Consider the following 23,029-nt stretch of genomic DNA (forward strand, 5'->3'; position numbering starts at 1 on the left):
CCATTTTAAGGTGGGATGACATGGTGAATATGAAGCATTATGGCTGCTTACCTGTCTCCTGGTCGAATCACAGAGCATGTGAGAGAGGCTGTTTGGCAGCCAGCCCATGGGAGCTCATGGAATATAGGGGTTAAGAATCTGGGTCTGAGGTTAGCTTCTCTGGTTAACCTGGTTCATAGTAACAGCAATTCTAGTTATTAGTGTGACTCTATTCTATAAGAAGAAGGAAACTAACACATAGGGAGCATTTAACCATGGGCCAGGACAACACAACCTAATGAAATTGGAACCATTATTTTCTCCATGTAATAGATAAGCAAACTAAGACTTCAGCACATTTCCTTAGCTTGTCCATCCTATTAATTATCAGCCATAGGATGGAAACCCAGAGGTTGTGTGACTCCAAAGCTCATACTCTTAGCCAATCTATACTGTCATCTTCCTTCCACGTGATGTGTTGAGTGCTAAAGGGAATATGCATTAATCCCATGTTATAAATAAGGAGACCGAGGCATAGAAAGGTGAAGTGACAGCCTCAAGACACAGAGCTAGCAGAAAGCACAGCAGACGTTCCATTCCACATTTGTCTGCTTTCTAAAGCCCTTAAGCACCGCTTCCCTATGAAGAACAATCATGAGACCCAAAGCCAAGCCCACGCCCCCCACAGAGTTCTGGTCTGACTTGGACCCACCAGCCCCACGCACCAGCAGGTTCACAGTGCAGCTCATGCGGTTGTCTTTGCTCTCATCCGTCATCACGCCCCGGTAATCCAGTAGCTTCTCCAGGAGGCCTTTGACCAGGTTCACGAAGTTCTCCACTGACTTGGCAATGGTCGGGTGCTCTGCGGCACACTCCATCAGGCTGTGGCAGAGACCAGAGGGCAGTGAGCTCACGGCTGGGGAGAAAGACTCTGCTGGGGCCAGTGGGCAGTGGGATGGAGCACATGCAAAATCCGTCAGTCAACCCGAGTTCCCCTGACTGCTCCTTTTGTTCATTTATTCATGTATTTATCCATATAGTGCAGCAAATGTTTTTTTTTTCTAACATCAAAATGGGAAAAAATAAAAATAAATAGTTTGGGTGATGATGGTGGGGGAGATGGTCACTTCTACCCACCCCCACCGAGAATAAATCAACAAAACTTTTTTGGGGAAGCAATTTTCATAGTATCTGCAAAAATTGTAAATGCGCATATCCTCTGACCCCACAACTCTACTTTGCAGAATCTGATCTACAGAAATATTCCTAGAAGTATACAAAGATATAATACTCACAAATTGTGTCTAATTGTGAAATAGATGGAAACATCTTAAATGTTCATCAATTGGGAAAGGCCTAAATAAATTACAGTATATTCACCAAATGGAATTCTATGAAGACATTAAAAATATGAGAGAGATTCAATATGTCTGGACATGAAAAGTAAGTCTCAGAACAATATTTGTTTTTCATTTAACCAATTAACATAGAGTTTAGCATGGCCAGGGTGTTATTCTAAACCTCATGCAAATGGTAACTCATGTAACCTCCTGTCACAGTTTTATGAGATGGGACTTTTGTAGATAGGGAAACGAAGGCATGGAGAGGTCCACTAAGCTGTCCAAGGTCACATGGTCAGGAATATCAAACAGTCTGGCCCCAGCATCTGTGTCTCTACCACCAAACACTGCATGTGTGTGCAAGTGTACATGGCCATCATGTGTCTCTATGTGCTTATAAAGTGCCATGTACACTCAGCAAGGATAGACACCAAACTCATAGTGATGGCTGTTTCCAACAAGGCTTTAGGTGGGAAAATAGGAAAGAAAAGCCTCTATTTTTCTATTTAAGTATGTGTAAATTATTTTTTAAAATTATAATATTTGTTTTAGTATTCATATTCTAAATTTTAAAAACAAAAATAAAAATGTAACATCTTTAAGCATCTATTAGTTGCTAGGCATTGTGTGGTGGAGAGAAAGACATCAATATAAAAAAGAACCACACCTACTGTCTGGCAGCCCACAGGCTAGGTGGGGAGAAACAGATGGGTTAAAATTTTGTTTGATGACTATTTCTTCTTAATTACTTATTCTGTGCCAGACACTGTACTAGTCACTTTTCTTAAGAAATCCTCACAGTAATTCTGATAAGTGAGAATTATTTCTCCCATTTTGCAGGTGAGGAAATGAAGGCTGAGAAAGATTAAAGGACCTTCCCAGTATCAGTCTGATAGTAAACTGAAGTGGTGACCTTAAGAATCAAGCCAATCATTGTTAAATTTAGGGGAGATATTTTTCCCACAGAGAAACACCACAACGTGTTCCCAGGCATCTCAAGTAGACATTATGCAGGCCACATGATTTGTATCTGTCTCCTCTCCCCGTGGAACTGTAACTCTCCAGGGGCCCTTAGGAGGGTAAAGGTAAGAAAAGCAAGGACTTCTGAGGGTCATTTCCTCCAAGAAGCCAAGCCAAGCTGCAAGAAGGCGATGTCTCAAACTGTGGCTGTGATAAGACAAATCCATCTTCACTCTGGGAGAAGCACCTGTTCCCTGGCTCTCAATGGGGAGATGCAAATGGCCCTGTGATTTAGACCTGTCTGGCTCAGCCACAGCTGTGCATGCCTCATCCTGGGACAGTCACTTCTAGCCCTGTGTACCACCCTAATGACAATGCAACAAAGCTTCTTCCCAGTGTTTGGTGTGTGATTTTTTAAAGCTTTCCAGGGCAGGAGACATCTCGGGGTCTGAGCTTGGCCAGACCTGAGGTTCTCAGCCCTGGTCACGTGATAGAATCACCAAGGGAGCTTTTACAAAGCCCAGTGCCCAACTTAGCTCAATAACCTTAGAATCTTTGAGGTTAGGATCCAGGCAGCAGTACTTCATTGTTTACATTCTCTAGGAGATTCCAACATGCAGCTAACATTAAGAACAACTGGGGCCAGGCGTGGTGGCTCATGCCTGTAATCCCAGCACTTTGGGAGGCCAAGGTGGGCAGATCATGAGGTCAGGAGATAGAGACAATACTGGCTAACACGGTGAAACCCCGTCTCTACTAAAAATACAAAAAATTAGCCGGGCGTGGTAGCGGGCGCCTGTAGTCCCAGCTACTTGGAAGGCCGAGGCAGGAGAATGGCGTGAACCTGGGAGGCGGAGCTTGCAGTGAGCCAAGATCGCGCCACTGCACTCCAGCCTGGGCGACAGGGCGAGACTCCGTCTCAAAAATAAAAAAGGAACAACTGGTTTTGTCCAGGACTTTGCAAACTTCCATGTGCATGGGGATCACTGGGGCATTGTGTTAATAGATTCTGATTCATCACAGCCGGGCTGGTTCCTGAGCAGCTGCCTTACTAACAAGTGCCCAGGTGACGCCAGTGCTGCGGGTCCATGGACCACACTTGGAGAAACCAGGGTTTAGAAGAAAAAGTCTTGGCTTTCTTTTTCTAATCTTTATGCATGAAGGAAGAAAGGTGCTCAAACCATCTAGGATTGGTGAAATGGATGGGAAAATTGGCTACAAATGACCCATCCATCCACTATCCATCCTTCCACTCAACATGTGGCATTCTAGAAACTAGGGATTCAGAGTTCCAGGAGATCACAGTCTAGCATGGGAAACATAGATTAAAAATTAATCATAATATATAATGATACTACCACTTATTGAGTACTTCCTGTGTTCCAGACTGCATGCTAAGCCTGTTTAATTGTTTACCTTGTAATCCCACAACAGAGTATGAGTGACAATAACAAAAGCTTTGGGAATCATGAGAGAATGTAGCTAATTCCTCACACAGTGGAATGAAGGGTGGTGGACACTTGCCACACTGCTTCTGCTCCTGTCCTGGGAGGACAAGAGGGGGCTCACTCCTCCCTACAATTGATTTGCACTTGGTATTGGAGGCTTTTAGAGGGAGGATCCCAGACTCCCCCTCTCAGTCAGTGCTAATGAAACTGGACTTTCTTTCATTCCTTGAAATGAAATGAAATGACCTGTGACAGGTCCTCTTCCAGGGATTGAAAGGGTCTAGGTAGGATAAAGGCCCAAGAACATACATCTATCTGCTTCAACCTTCTGGTTCCCTCACCACTTCTAGAACTATTCCCAGGAATAAAATACAGAAAGGCAAGGGTGTGTCTTATGATTCCATTCAACGTGAGACTTACACTTTCAGATATACGTGGATCAATGAGTGTGGGCTCCAAGGAGAGCTCTGAGGGTAGGGAGAACTGGAGTGCTGCATAAGGTTATATAGCTTATGCACTGCACAGAGCACATGAGGACTGAAATTCAGCCCCACTCCATGCCTTAAACCTTGTGTTCCTATGCAAGGCTGCAGTTGCCACAGGGAGAGTAGCTCTGTTCTATTCAGCAAGGCCCCATCCAAGCCATGTGCCCACAGGACTGTATCTGCCCAGTGGGGGCCCTGTGTATCAGTGACGCCCTGAAAGAGGGGCTGGGAGGAAAGGCTGGAGGAACTGAGATGACAAGCCTGGGGGAGAAAAGACAGGCAGGCTCATGGCTTCAAATAACTACAATGCTATCCACCTGTAAGTAATACAAGTTGACTGTCCTCTATTTGAAAATGTGAAATTCAAACTTTCTGAGCACCAACATGACACTCAAAGGAAATGCTTACTGGAGCATTTTGGATTTTGGATTTTCAGATTAGGGACACTTAATTATTAAGTATAATTATTTCAAAATCTGAAAAACAAATCCCAAATCCAAAATACTTCTGGTCCCAAGCATTTCAGATAAGGGATAATCAATCTGTACTACTAATAATTAATATTGCTGGACTCCCAACAAAAACTCTAAGGGCTCGATAATATTTTTATCCCCAATTTTCAGATGAGAAAACTGAGGCTCAGAGAGGTGAAAGGAAGGAGTAGGCACAGGGGCCCCATGGATGTTCTGATGGGGACCTGGTTCCCTGTGTCGGGCTTGATTCATTTTGTGTAAAAATCATTCACACCTGTTTCAGGAGAAAAATAATGAGCTGTCTTTAATTTCTTTGACCTCTAAGGACTCCGTTTGTAAATAATCATTCAGGAAGGATTTGAAAACCCTGCTGATCATCTGAAGACCGCCGCAGAGCCCCATCCGCTTATAAAAATGGAAATTGCCAGCACTGTACATGGCTCCACTTCTGGTCAATATTTTGATTTTCTTGTTTAGAACTTTAAGATAAACACTGTCTCAGCCAGAACACTGTTTATTCCCCCTTGATACATCAGTCTCCATATCCACCTGAGGGGCAGACAGTGGGTTTCTCCTTCTGGCCAAATGGCATTTGCATTCTAAGTGTTTAGTGAGGGCCATGCGCGGTGACAGGAAGGGGACAGGGGCCAGCTGAAATGGCACTGCCTGGGGTGCCATCCTGTCTTCTGGGCTCTGCCTGGTTGGGCAGGGTCGAGAGGCTCATTGTGGGGGTCAGAGCAAGGCCTTCAGTTTGCTTTTCTTATTGAATTAAAATATTCAAAAAGGATTGAAGAAAGAATCCAAACTAGAGTGATCTCAGAGAATCGTACAAATCAAAGAATATACAGTTAGGGAGAAGTGGGAATGTCTGGGTCACGTTCCTAAGCCTTAGGAGAAGGCCCCACAGCAGAAGGGGGCAATTACCAAGCTGTCAAAGACAGAAACTGGGAGCAAGGCCTGGAGATGGAAGAATATTTATGAAGCATTTACCTGCTGTGTGCCAGATGCTTTATAATTATTCAGTTCTCACAATAACCCCAGGAGCTTATTATTCCCATTTCAGAAATGGGGATACTGAGGCCAGACTTGTGTGATTCGTGTGAAGTCTTGCAGCTGCTAAGTGGTAGAGCCAGGATCAAAACCCAATGTCTTTCTCCAAAGATATACAAGTGGCCCATAAGCACTTGGAAAGATGCACAGCCCTGTGAGTGTACTGAAAATCAATGAATTCTACACATTGTGGAAATGCAATTCAAAACCACAATGAGATATCATTTCATACCAGCTGGAGTGGCTGTAATCAATAAGAAAGATATTAACAAGTGTTAACAAGAATGTAGAGAAATTGGAACCCTTATACACTGCTGGTAGAAATATATATGGAGCTGCCACTTTGGAAAATAGTCTGGTTATTCCTGAAAAGGTCGAATATAGGTGCTGCATGATCCAGCAATTCCATTTCTAGGTATATACCCAAGAGAACTGTAAATGTTATGTCCACACAAAAACTTGTACCTGGATGCTCACAGCAGAATCAATACTAATAGTCAAAAAGTGAAAACAAACTAAATACACATCAACTGAGAGATGAATAAACAAAATGGGGTACATCCATATGGTAGAATATTATTTGGCAATTAAAAGGCATTAAGTACTGAAACGTGCTACAACATGGATGAACCTTGAAAACATTATAGGCAAGACAGACTGCAAATGGTGGCCTAGGGCTAGGGGAGATGGGGGAGTGTTTTTGTGTGTGTGTGTGCACACGTGTGTGTGCATGTGTGTGCGTGTGCATGTGCGGGTGTGCGCATGTGTTCGTCTGCGTGTGTGTGCATGTGTGTGCGTGCAGGTGCATGTGAGTGCGCATGTGTGCGTGTGTGCGTGTGTGTGTGCGTATGTGCGTGTGGATGTGTGTGCGTGTGTGCGTGCGTGTACATGTGTGCGTGTGTGCATGTGCATGTGTGTCAGCAGAGCAGTGGCTAAGGGGTGCAGGGTTTCTTTTTAGGAGTAATGAAAATGTTGTAAAATTGATTGTGGTGATGGTTATATAGCTCTGTGAACATACTAAGAGTCAATGGTTGTACACTTTGGGTAAATTGTATGGCATGTGAATTACATCTCGATAAAGCTGTTAAAACAATGCCCTGACTCCAAGTCCAGTGGTCTTGGGCACTGTTCTCGGTCCACTGTCTGCCCCTGGCCTGGGCGCTGGAGTCAGGCAGAGCCAGGTTCAGGATGCAGCTTGTCCACTCCACTAGCTTGTCCTAGTTTCCTTGAAAAATGTGCTTACTTCCCTCAGCCTCAGGGCCCACCTCTGTGAAATGGGCATCAAAGGGAGTAAGTGTGATTAAAGGAGGCCTTACATAGCACATTGCACAATAGCACGCTAAGTTATTAAGTGTGCTCACTAAATGTAGGTCATGACCAACATCTGTCAAAAATTTAAATAGAAAAGAAGGGAAAAATAGCAACCACATTCCACAGTTACGACATAATGAAAGTAGACATTTTGGTGGATTATTTCCCTCTTCCCAACACAGCAAAGATTCTTTTCATCTGGCCCATTCTATCAGTTCCAAAGAAATGACCACTCCAGAGAGAAATGTGAGGTTTCTTCCAAAAATGGAGTTTTGCCAATACCCGTGAGCCTCTAGATCGATGTCCAGGGGAGGACAGAGCCACTCGGAGCCGCCTGAAGTTCTGCGCCCTCCCGCCTCACCTGACTTCACAGGCTGCTCCTGCACACGGGGCACTGAACTCACATTGACTCCAGCAGCTGCATGTACTGCTCGTCGCCTCGGCCCCCTTCTACCTCGTGGTCCAGCTTCAGGATGATTTCATTTTCAAACTGAAGATGTAGGAGACAAAAATCAACAATAACGTTAGAAGGCTGAGGGCTGAAATTAGTCAATTCATTATTTCAACCAAAGCTTTAGGGAGCACTCATTATCTCCCAGGTTGAGTGCTGGGATCTGGGAATGCAAAATGAAGCAGAACACTATGTCTGCCTTTTTGGAGTGCCCAGAGAGTGGAGGGGAGCCATGGGTGATAAGTGCTGAAGAGAGAGAGAGAGAGAGAGCGCGCAGGAGAGGAGGAGAGGGAGAGAGGGAGAGAGGAAGGAGAATCAGGGAAGACTTCTCACAGCCCATGTTCTTTGAGCTTGTTTTCAAAGGTTAAATAGAAATTTTGCCGAAAGAGAAAAAGGGAAAGGATATTCCAAGAAGGCAGCACCACATGTGCACAGGCATGGAGATGTGTGACAGAGCACAAAATCTTCGGGGAATGCCATGTTTCTTGGACAGCTATTGTTTCTGCCCGCTTGGCATTCCTTCATTCCTTTCTCCATATTTTGGTGATCACACCAGTCCTAACCACAGTCCTTGGGGCTCTGGTGGGCTGAGCATCCCTCCCTAGTTCCAGGTGTGGAGACCTGACACAGGCCTAGCTCCTAATCAGTATATTTCATTGCCCAGGTCCCAGAATTAATAAAGGTCTGGACTGAGACAGTGAGACTCTAAATCTGAGGCTTTATTGGACCTCTTAGCAAAATGAGTCTTTTTGCTCAACCTGAAGATGGAAGGTCATGAGCCTGAGGCTGCTGCTGACCACCATGAAAGAGGCTGTCTGGGAATTACACCAATACAGAGGCAAGCAGAAAGGGGAAGATACAGAGAGACAGAGACCTGATGCCATTTGTGAGCCCCTGCATTCAGCCACACCTGGCGCTTTCCCATCCATATGAGCTGACCTGTGTATATATCAGCCAGTTTGAATTGGAGTTTTGTTCCCTGCAACCAAAGAAATGATGAAAAATACTCATAAGACATGGAGCAAATGTCAGGTTTCAGATAGTCAAGACCGGTGACAATGGTAATGATCAGAGATCAGATTAGGCAAGTGATCAGAAAGCAAGTATCCCTCTACAGTTCCACCAAATCTTGTTGCACTGAAGCCACAGAATGTTTTGTCTCTCTACTTTTCATGTTAAGAAGCATTTCACCCACTGGACTGCATGGCTTAGTCAACACATTGTTTTGAAGTCACCCTGTGTCTTTTTAACATGATTTTGATGCAAAATGGTTTGTACTGTTTTCGTATTATACCCTGAAGAGTCCATCCAAATCATGCAGTCCACCCTTCCCTCATTTTACCATTAAAAAATAAACTGGCACCTGGAGAGGGAAAGGGGAGCTTGGCAAAGGTCACCAAGACCAAAAGAGGACTTGGGGAGTACTGGCTTCTAACTCAACCTCTTTACACCCGGTCTTCATAATACTTCATGAAGTCTGGAGGTCACGGATCACCTTTAAATGTGACAATGCATGAAGAGCAGCCAGCCCTTGCTTGGTACAACCCTCGGTGTCAGTTATTATTACAGATGAAGAAGTAGAGGCTCAGTGAGTTTAAGTGACCTGTCTAAAGTCTCAGATGAATGGCAGAGACCTTTGGCAGGCTCTTTCCTGTGCATAAAGGATAGAGCTCCATGGAATTGGAATCTTTAGGTGATGAAAAGGCAGGGACCACATTTACTCTTCCCTCTGGTTCACACATCATCCGTGATCCCATCATTCCCTCACTTTTGTGCACAAAGGGTCTAAGGGAGGGACCAAAAGCCGTGCTGATACAGCACAAATGCCAAAGAATTTCCCATGAGTTGCCCCAGTTGGGGAAGACTTATTGAAGGAGACATACCGGCCCTGGAAAGATGGGCAGGACTGTGATAAATGTGAAAAGGAAGGCATTCCAGATGGGGGAAATGGTGTGAGCAAAGGTGTAGAGGTGGGAATGTGGAGAAAAATGAGCACAGCAGTTCAGCTTGAGCAGAGAAGGATGGATGGGCGGACAAATAGGAAGGAAGGAAGGAAAGAAGGAAGGGAGGGAGGGCGGGCGGGCGGGATGGAGGGAGGGAGGGAGGACAGACACCTAGATGAGGCCCAGTATGGCAAGGGTCTAGAATGCCAGTCTGCAAATGAGTCATGTCCCTTCTGTGGTGCATCCTGTCAAGCATTATGTCTGTGTTGAATATTATCCAATGTCAAGGGTTGAGGACTATCATGCTTAGAGATGTCTTCTCTGCCAAGCCTAGAGCAGGAAGAAATATAGCTGAGGGACTACACGATGAGACTGCTGTGTGGCTGTCTGGCTTTAAATCCCTTACCGCTTCCCTCTGCCATCTTGGGAAAGCTGGTAGGTCTTTCTAATGCTCACTGTCAGGATTTAGATCAGGCACCGGCAAACATTTTCTGTAAAGGGCCAGACAGTAAATAATTTAGGCTTTGCAGGCCAGATGGTCTCTGTGACAACTACTCAACTCTGCTGCTGTAGCACAAAACCAGCCCTAGACAACACATACACAAATTGGCATGGCTGTAGTCCAATAAAACTTTATTTACAAAAGCAGGTGGAAGGATGGATTTGGCCTGTGGGCCAGAGTTTGTCTACCCCTTATCAATACAGTGGGCTTAACAGTAGTACCTACAGTGTGGAGTAGTTATAGGGCACAGAGATTTTATATGTAAGGCACTAGCAAAGTGCCTAACATTATCTGTGCGCTGTGCTCCATCGACTTGTCATCACCACTAATGTTATTGTTATTACTGCCGAATGTTACTAGAAAGCAGCGCAAGGGGAGAAAAGCAGCATTTTTTCTTGTCTGAGTGGTTCACTGGGAAATGCTGGCATGATTCTTCCTGGTGAGCTGAACTTTTCTTTGGAGCAGAGAAGCAGTTGAGGTAAATAAGCACTTGTCTCAGGGTCACAAAAGAGCCTGCCAGGAGGGAAATTACAGGGTGCCAGGCAGTGTGCAGAGACAAATGATACCACACCACCATGCCTGAGCCCTTGGGGTGAGCTGGAGGGGTAAGATCTCAGTCAGGCATATCAGGGTCAGTACTGTGCTCAGAAATGGCTATGATCACAGTCCTTGGCATTGAATAGACTTGGTTTGAGTCTTGCTTTGACTTTTTTCCCAGCCCTGTGACCTTAGCCAAGTTAATAAACATTTCTAAGGCTTAATGTGCTCATCTGTTAAATGGAGATTTGAAATAGCATCTCCTTCATAGTGGTACTGTAACAAATTAAAGGGCAAACACATGTAAAAGGCACTTGGCACATAGTAAGTGCTCAATAATTGTTAGCAAAGCTCATCATGCTATTGTCATTGTATTGTCATTGTCAACATCACAGGCATCACACTCTCATTTAATCTTTACAACAGCCAAGGGAGAAGAATGTCATCATCCCCATGTTACAAATGAGGAGGCTGAGGCAACGTAGGACCTTGGGCGACAGAGTGTAAGACTCTGTCTCCAAAAAAAAAAAAAAGAGGCTCTCCCAAACATACACTCCATCATGATGCTGCAACAGTCCTTACCCCCAACACTGTCACCATCCAGAGCTGAGGATGTAGCTCTGGCTTCTCCAAATTACTTCCATTTTCATCCACAGCTACATGACTGCATCACATCGTTGACTCCTTACCCCACTGCTGCGAGGTGGATGTTTGCTAATGAGTATCCATAGATTTGTATTGGGCCACTACAGAAGTCAGATTCTACAGAGGCCCAATACAAATCTTAAGAAGCTCTAATCAAGAAAAGAGGAGTGGAATCCAGGAGCCCAAACCTTCTGCCTGGGCCTCCCTCTTCCAGGAGAATGGCCTGATATGGGCCTCGTGTTTGCTTCATGCCTTCCCTGCATTGCTTCTCTTGCCTCTCCTGGCTGCTTTAGAACATCTTGGCTATTTTTATCATCTTGTTTTCCTAGAATGTTTTCTGATTGGAGTCCAGCCCTGTAGAAGTATGAGATTTGGGTAATGATTGCTCTTCCTCACATGTCTGGTGCTGACTTTGACATGGGAAGGGCAGAGATGTTATTAGAGGCCTGGATGTCAGGAAGATGACAAGGATGACATCAACACAGTAAGTCTGCCTTTGACCTCCTCTGTTATGAAATGCCAGTTATCCTGTGTGGAAAGAAGTAGAGTTGGGAGGAATCTGGAAAAGAGAATGTCACGTGAGAAGAGGTGTCTGGAAGTCAGTGCAGCTTTCTAATTTTGAGTTGCCTCTAATTGTTCCAATTCATCCCCCAAAAGAGCTTGGGATGGGAACCTCTGATGGCAGTTGGATACCCACTTTACAGATGAAGAAGCTGAGGCTGAGAGAGGTTAAATAACTTACGCACATTTATTTAGCTTATAAGAAGTAGGTCTATCTGAATCCAAATCACAGTACCCAGAACGCAGCAAGCACTCAGCACAGATTTATTGAATTGATGTAATCTTTTCCACATTGTGTACTAAACAATTTAAATCACCAACTTACTCCATGCCAAGATGCAGTCTCAGTGGAATCTGCCAACATGGCTATCTCCATCTATTAATTAATTCAATGAGCAATGATTGAGCTCCTATGGTGTTCAGGCACTGTTCTAGGTGCTGCTGTCAGATGCTGTCCCCTCTTCTTTCTCTGAGAGAAGAATTCTCTCTGGGATCTCCTGCCTGCTGAGGGCTTAGATCCCCATGCTGACTGGTACACAGTCCTATTCTACAATCTGCATCTAGCTAACCAGTCTCCAAGGTCTCTATACCCCAGGACTCCCACTCATTCCCACCAACAGCATCCAGAACACCTACGTCCCCTCCTTCCATAAAGAATTGGCCAGCAAGATAGCTGGTCTACCTAGCACAAGGGGATTACTCAAGCAGTCATTAGCAACCCCCATTATTCTAGGTTATAAAAACATTTGCTGGAATGTACCTCCCTGTACTGATGTGGTTCCCCTGAATGCCGTGGGATGGGGGTCTAAATGCCTCCATCCATTCATTCTGGGAACACTGACATGGTGCCCACCACAGGCATCTCAGGCACTTGACAGGGACTGGGAGTTCAGGACTGAGAGACCAGCTTTGGCCCTCAAGAGCTCACAGTCTGCTGTGGAAGACAGACCTATGAGCAGGTAATTGTGCTGTGTGGGACAAGTGTGATGACCGCTCAATCCAGGCGGGATAGGATACGTTTCACTCTGACTAGCATGTGTCCTGGCCAAGCCACCCACAATGGGGTCCACCTAAGGCCCTCTTGCTGAAACTGTCCTTCCACAACCCCACCAAGGGAATCATGTGGCGTGCCAGCGATGGGACATCCAGTCCTAGACAACGGACAGAGACCCCCAAGATGGTCTGGGATGAAGTGCTGCACTCATGAGGGATAAATGTCATCAGTCAAACCCATCAGCTGTCTATGAAATTTGGGTGAGAGGCGAGACAGGGAAATCTGGCACAGAGCTTATAAAAGAAACCCAGAGCAGAGAGAGAGATTGCCCTGGGGCTGCCTCTTGTTCAGCTCCCAGAACCCTGAGCCCCTGAGAGTCTAACACCTTCCTGTCCTAGTTCCAGCCTAGGTACACTTGTCTTGAGAAAATCTTTGTCTCTTGTACCCAGATGAACCACTGCCCCAGGAATCAGGAAAGCCTTTCCCAAAAAGTGAAGCCTCAGCTGAAGGGTGTCTAGGATCTCTTCGGGCAAAGATGTAAAAGGAAGAGCCCATACAAAGGCATGAGAGCTAGAGAACTTCAAGAAACTGGCATCAGGCCAGAGGGTTTGATATGACCTGGGAGCAAAGCCCCTGCTCAGTTTCCTCTTGGCTCTGCTATTTCCCTTAAGCAACCCATATTTTAGAAAGGGAAAAATGTGGTCTTCTGGGGACCTGGTTCTTCTCTCATGGGATTATTTTGGCATCATGTACTATTGCCACTTTGCACACCAGCCATCCTGGATTCTAGACCGCAGTCCTGGGGTTCACTCTTGTTCTGGCCATCAAGGCTGCTTGGGATTCAGCAGGGTGTCACCACATCCCTTTTCTGGAGACACCTTCCATGACTGCTTACTCTGAACTAAAACCATGTCTGGGCCCGCGTATCCCCCAGCTGAGCTCCTATGAAGCACGCCGGCTGGTTTTCACATGGGCATCTGCCTCATTAGTCAGCCTGATTGTCCTGTCTCTTTTGATAAGGGAGCTGCGAGGAGAAGTGATTGGGGAACATGCTCAGAATGAATGCACACTGGAGTGAGGAGCCCAAGGAATGACTCCATACAGAGAAAACAGGTGGGTGCATGCCACAGAGGAACCAAGATATGAGAATCCTTTAGGGAAGGAAAATCACACTAGAGTGAAACCCTCTGAGGCTGCCAAACAGATCTGTCAGGTCGCAATCCAGGCAATGACCCGGTCCTATTTCCTTTTGGGACATTGTACACCATCAGGCACTTGCTGTGTTTCTTTTGCACACCTGTTCCCAGGAACTCTTCTAAGGCACCTGCTGGCCTCAGAAGTGGGTCTGAGGGTAAGTAAACTGCCCTTCATCTCATGGTGTGTGCCCTTTACATGGTCCCAAGCTGCACAGACCTTGCTCCCACTTAGGCAGCAAATTCCAAGCTGCCTTCAAACACTCAATCCAAGATTTCACCCTCCACTCCCCCTGTCCCAACTGCTCAGATATGGCCTCTTTCTCCATTTGACCTACTCAGCTTGATTTCTTTTCAGGCTCTTCACAAAAAGCCAGCTGGTCACTAGCCCTTCTGGCACTAGAGTCCCTATAATGCTACCTCTCACAGTGATATCATCATAGCAAACTAGTCTCTTATTCCTCTCAGAACAACTTTCTCCCACATGAGATTAATAGGATGGAAAATCCAACAGATGTTTCTTGCACAAATAAATTTAAGAAATGACAGATCTGTTTGCCATGGAATGTCTCAGTGCCTTGACTCTATTAATATGCGCTGGGAATCTCTAAGATGGGTTCCAATACGCAGTGGCTTCCAAAGGTATTTAACCTTGAAACCCTCTTCCCTGGAGCATCTTGTTGGATCAGTGCTTCATGGACATATTTAGGGAAAGCACTGCTCTAGTGGATACCATTCAGCCAGTATTACTGGGAGATACTGGTGGCTGGATAGTATGGGTTGCAGCATGGGTTTAGGAATCGCAGTGACCTGCTTGTGGCAGCCTTTGTTCTGCTACTTTCTTGATTGTGACTTTCAGCAGATGACGTCAGCTTTCTAAGTCTCAGTTTCTTTTCATCTTTAAAATGGGTAAGATAAGATAATGTTACCTACTTCATAGAGTTCTAGTTTAGAAAAGACTGCATGAACTAATACATAGAAAATAGGTGTCATATGCCTGATATGTAGTAAATATCTAAAGTCAGTCATTATAATCATCATCATCATTAGATGCAGATGAGGAAGAAGAAAAGTGCACACAAATGAGTATAAAGCAAGGCAGTAGATAATAGTCATACCTTAGACATCAAAAAACAGGAATGGGGAGAAAAGATCTTCTAGGCAACATGGCATTTGGATGGGCTTCGCAGGATCAGTAGGAGTTTAGAAGGTGTTGGGAGGCAGGGTTGTGACTGTGCAGAGAAGTAGCAGAAAGGAAAAAAAATGCCCGAAGGACACCCACAGAGGCAATGCCATTCACATGGGCTGCGGGGATGGTGGAGAAGAGGTAAGGCGGGGAGAGTTGGAGAGGATGGCTGAGACGTTCTTCAGAAGGCCGGAGCCGGGAGGGCCGGGGATGCTGGCTAGAGAGTGTGGGCTTTATTCTGTGGGGATTAGGGTGTTAATGTGTAAAGGAAGGGAAATATCCCTAAGGATCTTAAGGAAAGGCAGTTTGGAATCTGCCGCCTTTTAAGTACCCATTTTAAGGCAGGATATGGTAGGAATAAGAGGTAGATGCACTGGGGGAGAGAGGAGGGTGAGAAGCTCAGTTAGAGGTAAAACTGAGGATGTGGGGCAGAGAGGACAGGGGTTGAGACCCGAGGGAACGGCTCAGGCAGCCTTGATGGGACTTAAAGACCAACCTTCCTAAACAGGGTAATGTCACTGAGCAGTGCCAGGAGCCAATTGTGGCAACTGGTGCTTCTTCCACTGCCAGAGCTCCCAGTGTGACCAGGCCCGGGAAATGGACCTTATTCTTCAAGTTTGACGAGATATTCAATGACAATATTTGGCCAATGGCTCTTGTGTTTCACAGAGGTTCTGGCGCCCTCCATGCTGGGGTCAGTGTCCTATTCCCTCACAGATCCACAGGTCCCTCCTGAGCAACACGTCCCTAACTCCATCTGCTATCAGACTTGGTGTGTGGACAAGTATGACACCCAGCAGGGTCGGCTTTTTCCAGATAATGTAGATCCACAGAGTCAGCCCAGAAGATGAAGTACTAGACAAGAGTGGGTGAGAGAGTGGGACAGGTGGGAGGGGTGGGCCCTGGGAGCACATTTTTAGAGAATCATTAGGTAGAGACGTGGGGTTCTCAGACTCTTGAGAAAGAGGCTAAGCAAATACACAGCCAGAAACTGCATGTTAATCTTGTCCTTGGACGGAAAAGCTTGATAGAATACCGACCAAATCTGATCTGCCAGCTCATTCCGGACCCATGAATAAATGTCCCTATCCTGCCGCCGAGCCTCTCAGTGAAGCTCAGAGGGATGGAATGAGGATATCATTATGGGGAAATGGGCTGGGGATTAGGGATTCTGGCATGAGTTTCCGGCCTCATTTTTTACCTTTTTGAAATCCCCACTTCTTTGATATTCACACAGCATCATGTCGAAGAAGATTGGTATGGTGGCTTTCCGGAGCTCAGCCTCAGGGATAAGTGTCATCTCTAATATAGGTCCCACCATGCCTGGGATGAAGCAGATTTTGTTCTGACCTGAAAGAGAAGAGGAACATGAACACACAAAACAGTTCGGCGATGCACAGATCCTCCCCCGACCAAGCCTGGGGAAAGAAAAAAAGGGAAGCATAATAGTAAAAACAATAGTTAACACTTACATAGTTGTTTACCGTGAGCCAGGCACCATTTTGAACACTTAACATATATTAACTCCCATTAGAGCGCATGCATTATCCAAAACAAGCCCGATTATTAAGGCTAATAACACGGGCGTGCGTGTAGAAAGCACTTCACTGTTTACAAGGGTTTTCACCTGCAGCGTCTGCTCTGCAAATAGGGCCATGATTGAATATGTTAGAGACGGCAAAGCACAGCACATTTGAAATTATGTCTGTCTGCAATACATGCCGTGTTGCTGAGAGTTTTTAAATGGGATTTTACCAACTGTTTTATGAAATGAGAAAAGCAAAATTTGCTACTAAGAACCTGCTATAATAGTGTGGACAGTGGAACAGAGAGATTTAAAACATAGCTTGAGGATCAGATGAACCACAACTTCTCATCTCTTCCGCCTCATTTCAAGGCATTCCCTCCATCCCCTCCCCTGGCTCCTGGCATTCTAGCCTAGCTGGGGTGGCTCAAATGTCACAATTTCACCTTGCTTCCCCCACAGCAAAGCTTGGGCACATTATGCCCCTTTGTTGAGAATACTTTTCCCTGTCTGCTCCCTAACCCAATACCCATTACCAGGTAGCCTCCTCCAGATGGGTGCTATCTTAGCTTAAACACTCCTTCCTCTGGGAGAAAAGCCCCCTCTCTACACCTCCCACCCTTAGCTAGAAAAGACTCCTTGCACTGCCTCTATATGTTTTGCTAATTTTGAAATGATGTCTTTATATGTCGAATCATTTTATTAACATCTGCCTCCCCCACTAGAGACCACGTCTGTTCTCCTCATTGTGTCTATAGCACTGAGCACAGGACTTATTAGATGATCAGTAAACTCCTGCTGAATGAGAACATAAATTTTCCAGCTCCTGCATTCCCTGGCTATGGGACTTCTATATATGTCTCATAAAAATGCAAAAGTGATACCCAGCTGTTGAGAAGATCTTGTAAAAATATGTCCGCATGTACTTAGCACAGAGCGCAGAAGAATCAGTGCCAAGGGCAGTGTTGCCCAGTGGTTAAGGGCACCAAATCTGGAGCCAGACGGCCTGAGTGTGTAAATTGACTCCACTATCAATTATAGCTGTGTAATGTTGATCAAGTTTGTCTCACTTCTCGGGGCCTCGGTGTCCTCATCTGTAACTTGGAACGATAACAGTATTTATCTTACAAGCTTATTGTAAAGAATCAAAGAAAAAAATGAGTGATTATTTAGCAACTGCCCAGGACAATGCTTGGCACATAGCCCACTTTCTACAGCATTAGCTATTAATATTATCTTTGTGATGTTTGGTCAAAATGAACCATAAAGGGGAGCCTTATTGAGCAGAACTGAGCAGAATCTTCAGAAAATATGCATCAGAAGTGGCAGATAGGGAATAAAGAGGAGCACTCAGGAATCGCAGGGATTTCCTGGGAAGTGAGGGTCAGCATATTCAAGCAACCCTATTATTGAAGCTCACATCTCTATATTTCATCAGCTGCTGCCTCCTTCTCCTTCTGAGTTTCGGCACCCACCCTGGTTTTATCCATTGTCAAGATGAACATTTGTTGGTCTTCGCCTGGGGCAGAGAGCACCTCAGGGTGCAGAAACTCAGGTGGTATGGCATGTGGCCTGGCACGGCTGCTTTCGATTAAAACTCAGAAAAGGAGCTGAGAGGGAAAGCAGTAAGAAAATGAATTTTCTTTCAACCTAAATGAGGCTTAATGTTGGAGTAGTTGCCCAGGATTCAGATTAAAATAAAATAAAAAGGCATCATCCTAGGAATATCCTCAGTTAGTGAGAATGAAATGGTGGAGTCAGGCAGAGTTGAGTGAAACATAAAGACACTTTTCCAGGATTTAAGCTTCATTATATGATGCATTTGGATTACACTTAAGCCTCAGGTCTTTGCTTTGGCCCAAATAGAAAACAATAACAACAACAGCTTCCTTTCTGGCAGGTTTATAGTAATTGCTAATCTAGGTTTCTGATTTCATCCTTCAAGATCCTTTAAGTCTTTTTCAAACCACAGTGGGGTTTTAAAAATTCAAAGTCAAGTGCAAAAATAGGTAGAAGGCAAATGGGAAACTGCCAGATAAGCCACCATGGAATGGAGAAATTGCTTATGCAACAAAGGCCTTTAGAATACTGGAGGGCATTGGGCATGATAAGGATAAATTTTAGATGGTTTAAAATAAAGAGCAGACTTGCTGTAGACCCGTGATTTCTTAAATACTTTTGATCTGCATTCTTTACAGTCAGTTGAGGAGACATGAGGCAGAATAGGGAAAGCAGAGAGAGAGATGCTGATCTCCAAATAGTGTGACCTCAATGGCCCTTACAATGCTCCCTTAAGAAATGTTATTCATTTACATAAAAGTGGAATTTCAGCACATTGGATTTTGTGTTCAAGTATCCAAATGTGTATGTGTTTGCATATCTTTACATACATAGACGCATACACATGCACGCAGAACATATTTGTGGCTAATTGAATACAAACTCATTTGGGAAAAAAGTGCTCATGCAAGAGACACACCTGCTGCTGTATTAGAGAAAAGCCAAGGAAGGGTATTTACTAAGAGGGTCTTTTTCATGTAATTGAAGCTGAACTTCACTGGGAACAGATACCAGTTAGAAAAGGCTATTAAAGTGCCAATAAGCCAGAAGGAAAAATCCAAATGCCAGATTACACAGGCTTTGGGAGAGGATCTGCTGATAATGCAAGCACAGAGAAGAGCTCAGGGGGTGTGGGTGGAAAGGGCTCCCATGAATTCTCTGGTCTTGGCTTCTCATCTGTACAGTGGCCTCCTCCATCACTCCTCCCAGGAGTGGACTGTAGGGTGCAATGCAAAGGATCTGAGGGCACTGAGGAGATGACCTTGAAAGAAACAAGAAGGAAGGAGGGAAGGAAGGAAAGGTGAAAGGAAGGAAAGAAGGAAGAAAGGAAGGAAGGAGGGAAGGAAGTAAGAAAGAAAGGAGGGAGGGAGGGAAAGACAAAAAGGAGGGAGGGAGGGAGGGAAAGAAGAAAAGGAGGGAGGGAGGGAAGGGAGAAAGGAGGGAGGGAGGGAGGCTTTTGTGAACTTGGCTGAGAATTAAGTTGGGCAAGCCATGGCCCTCTGAGGCTGACATGGGACAGAAAGCTCTCTCCAAAGGCTGGCACAGACCCTGCAATGAACAAGGATGAGGGCAAGTTATGACTCCCTGGATTTCAGAGTCCAGCAAGCCTCCCGGGGACTTTGAAATAAAGCTGAGCTGATTTAAAAAAAAAAAACTAAAATCAATTCAAAAGGGGAAGACAGAACACAGATCCACTGATCTTTGCTCCTCTGTCTTAGGCTTGGAAAAGCTCCCTCCTGGCAATGCTCTGAGACAGGCAATCAATTCTCTCCTCATTATTCAGGACTTGCCCAGCCTCAGCTTCCTTCCAGGCCCCATAGAGTCTTTGAGTCTGACAGCCTGGGTCAGGTCCTGCCACTGCCACTCCCTGGTTGTGTGGTATTGTGCTTGTCATTTACCTTCCCTGAGCCTCCATGATCTCATCTGTAAAATGAAGATAATAAAATCTGCCTAATAGAATTGTCAAAGCTTAAGAGTTTGTGCAAACGAAGGGCCCTGCACAGTGTCTGGCACACTGCAAAAGCTCAGGAAGTATTGATGCTGTTGCTGCTGCTGCTGATGGTAAGTACTTTGGGTTCAGCTCTATGCCGAGTTTTAGATTAAGCAATATGAAAAGACAAGGCCTAATCTCATGGAGCTCCTTGAAGCATTTCATGGAAATTTTCAGGCTGGTCATTTTATCTGTTCACTTTTAAAGCAAACAGCTGAACTGGGGAAAGGGTCAGATGGATTTATCTTCCCTACCATGGCTGATACTCACAACCCTCCACTCTTCTCTGTCTCATTGAAATATTTTCTCATTTGTCCTCAAAGATGTTTGAAAAGCCTCTGTTGGATCATGTTTATTCACAGCGTTTTTTCCCTATGACTTTCCTTGCTCTCAGGATAAACTGCTGGGAACATGTCTGGTCCTGTGCTCCCTCCCCATACCCATTGTGTGCCTCTCACCTAGCCACCCTCCATCCACCTGCCTACCTCCCACTCCTCCAGGGCACACTGCTTTTCCTGCCTTGGGCCTTCCTCTGCCAACGAGCTCTTCTTCCTTCCCTCTCCTGGACCCCCCTCCAAAGTCTACCCCCTCACATGTCTCTGCAAGTAAACCTTTCTCATTTTCTAGGGCTGTGCTATTCTGTATGGAAGCTACTAGCTGCATGAGTCTTTTGAGCTCTTGAAACGTGGCTAGTCCATTAGAAATGTGCTGCAAGTGTAAAAAATCCACCAGATACCCAAAAAAGGAAAACAAAATCTCAGTAATATTTTATATTGATTACATGTTTAGTATAACATTTTAGAATATGGTGTTAAATGTATTGTTAAAATTAACTTTATTCTTTTAATTTTTGAAAAATAAAGACACTAAAGCATTTAGAATTAGGAGGCTTGTATCCTATTTCTAAAGAACAGGTAACATATTCCACAGGTTCTGGGGATTAGGACATGGGCCTCTTTGGGGAGCTTACCACAGTGCTCGATGTTGGTTAGTAAATGAATGAGTAAATGAATGGATGGATGGCCACACTAATCCCATTTCCTATTTATTCCCAGCAGCCTCTCCCCAACCCCAGGAAGCCATGCTTGCTTGGGCTCGTTACTCCCCTGGAATATCTGCCCTTTCCCTGTCTTTCCTTCAGTCCTGACACGGTCCTCCTTCCAGTTCAGAAGCCATTTCCCCACATGGAATCATCCTTATAGTCCTCACTTACATCCCTTTTGCCTGAATTCCTGAGTCCCCACTACACATTTCACTTTGTCACTTTTCCCTACTAGATAGCTCCACTCCCTGGACCTCTGCACCAAGCTGAGCACGCTGTAGATGCTTAAACAGTAATGGCCAAATTGCCCTCGAGGCTTGACCAGGCCAACCTCCCTACATGGGAGGCCAAGATGCCAGGCCCTAGAATGTGTCTTTCTTTCCCACAACAAATGTTAACACAGCAACTCAGTGTTAACCCAAGTGAATGTGGGAGGATTAAGTGCAAAGTCATTTGAGCAAAATGTGCATTTCTTCATGCCGAGCAGAAATCAAATGTTACGATGCTACACTACTGGGAAAAGTAAATTCCATTTGGCATCTGCCCAGGATCCAAAACAACAAATGGCATTAACCCCTGAGTGGCTGGCTCCTTAACAACATGTTGTCTTTCTCCCCGTGAAGACCTCCTACCCATACCTCCTCTCCACACACACACAATTTGTCTAGGTTTGCCCCTGAAGAATGTGAAATAATCTTCAAGCCTGAGATTATAGCTTTGCAATTAGCTATCTTATAATCACAGGGTTGCTCAAGTTGTTCTTGATGAGAAGAAGAAGATGATGATACTGATGATCGTGATGGTGATGCCCTGATTGCTTCTGGCCTTAAAACAAAATTTAGAAAACTAACATGCATTATGATTTACTCATTATCAGTCATCTTTGAAAAAACGTAGATCGTTGGTTATTTCACACCCTTTGAAACAATATGCATGCACTTTGAAAAAAAATTATCTGTAAGAACATTGCACTTGGGATCAAGAGACAGGCTCTTTTAGCCTCAATTCAGTCACTGACTTGTTTTTGACCTTGGGAATGTCCTTGTGCATCTCTTGGCCTCGTTTGGCAATTTTACTTATAAAATCAGCAGGGCCGAATTAGATGATGTATCAGTTCAGGATGCAACAGAAGTCTGACTACCATGAATAAACTGAAGCTTTAATTTTCTTGTTTAACAAGAAGCCAAAATATGGCCAGTCCAGAGCTGCTCCTTCATTCTCAGAATGTAAGTTTTGTCCTCATGGCTTTAAGATGGCTACTGCCCCTCCAGCCATATTGTCCTTTTCAGAAAGAGAGGGGAGGGCTGTGGGCAAGAATGCATTTTGTTCATTCAATCTGTCCTCTCCTTGCCTCTTGTTTTTTGTCTTGTTTTGCTTTTAATTGGAAAAAATTACTTTCCTGTAGCCCTAACAGGTACGTTTCTGCTGATTCTCATGGGACAGACTTGGGACACGTGGCTGTTACCTGCTACAAGGCATTGTTAATTGAGCAAATTGCAATCCTAAAACACTGAATCCTGGATTCAGGTAGCCAGGAACGAGAGAAGCCTGGTTCTTCAGCTCCTTCTTGCCCTTCTAATAAATACCTTCTCTGATTAAGGCAGCTGCAGTCAATGCCTCTTTTTTGCAACCAACCCTCAACCCCTGACAGATATATCTTTTAATTGCATTAATTCATCCTACAGGTTTTTGCTAACAACAGGGAGTCTGTGATGCTTCAGAGCAAACACTCTGGCTAAGATGCTTGACCAGTTTCTGCCTCTAACCCACTACATGATCTTGTACAAACCCCTTCTCTATGGACTTCAGTTTCCTCATTAGTAAAATAGTGAATTGGACCAGATCAGTTGCTTC

General features: G+C 44.9%; 1 protein-coding gene across 5 annotated transcripts in view; it reads right to left on the reverse strand.

Annotated features, from left to right (window-relative positions):
* The window catches only part of DOCK2 (dedicator of cytokinesis 2), a 445,548-nt gene that overhangs the window by 48,222 nt on the left and 374,297 nt on the right, over window positions 1-23,029 (reverse strand). For all 5 annotated transcript variants that reach the window (XM_055285285.2, XM_063642612.1, XM_055285286.2 and 2 more), the window contains 3 exons: window positions 16,260-16,408; window positions 7,451-7,536; window positions 705-861 (listed from right to left, as the gene is read on the reverse strand). In XM_055285285.2, the coding sequence (XP_055141260.1) occupies window positions 705-861; window positions 7,451-7,536; window positions 16,260-16,408 (392 nt within the window). The remainder of the gene's footprint in view (window positions 1-704; window positions 862-7,450; window positions 7,537-16,259; window positions 16,409-23,029) is intronic.

Source organism: Symphalangus syndactylus, chromosome 7 (assembly GCF_028878055.3).
Source record: "Symphalangus syndactylus isolate Jambi chromosome 7, NHGRI_mSymSyn1-v2.1_pri, whole genome shotgun sequence".
Classification (NCBI taxonomy): Eukaryota; Metazoa; Chordata; class Mammalia; order Primates; family Hylobatidae; genus Symphalangus; species Symphalangus syndactylus.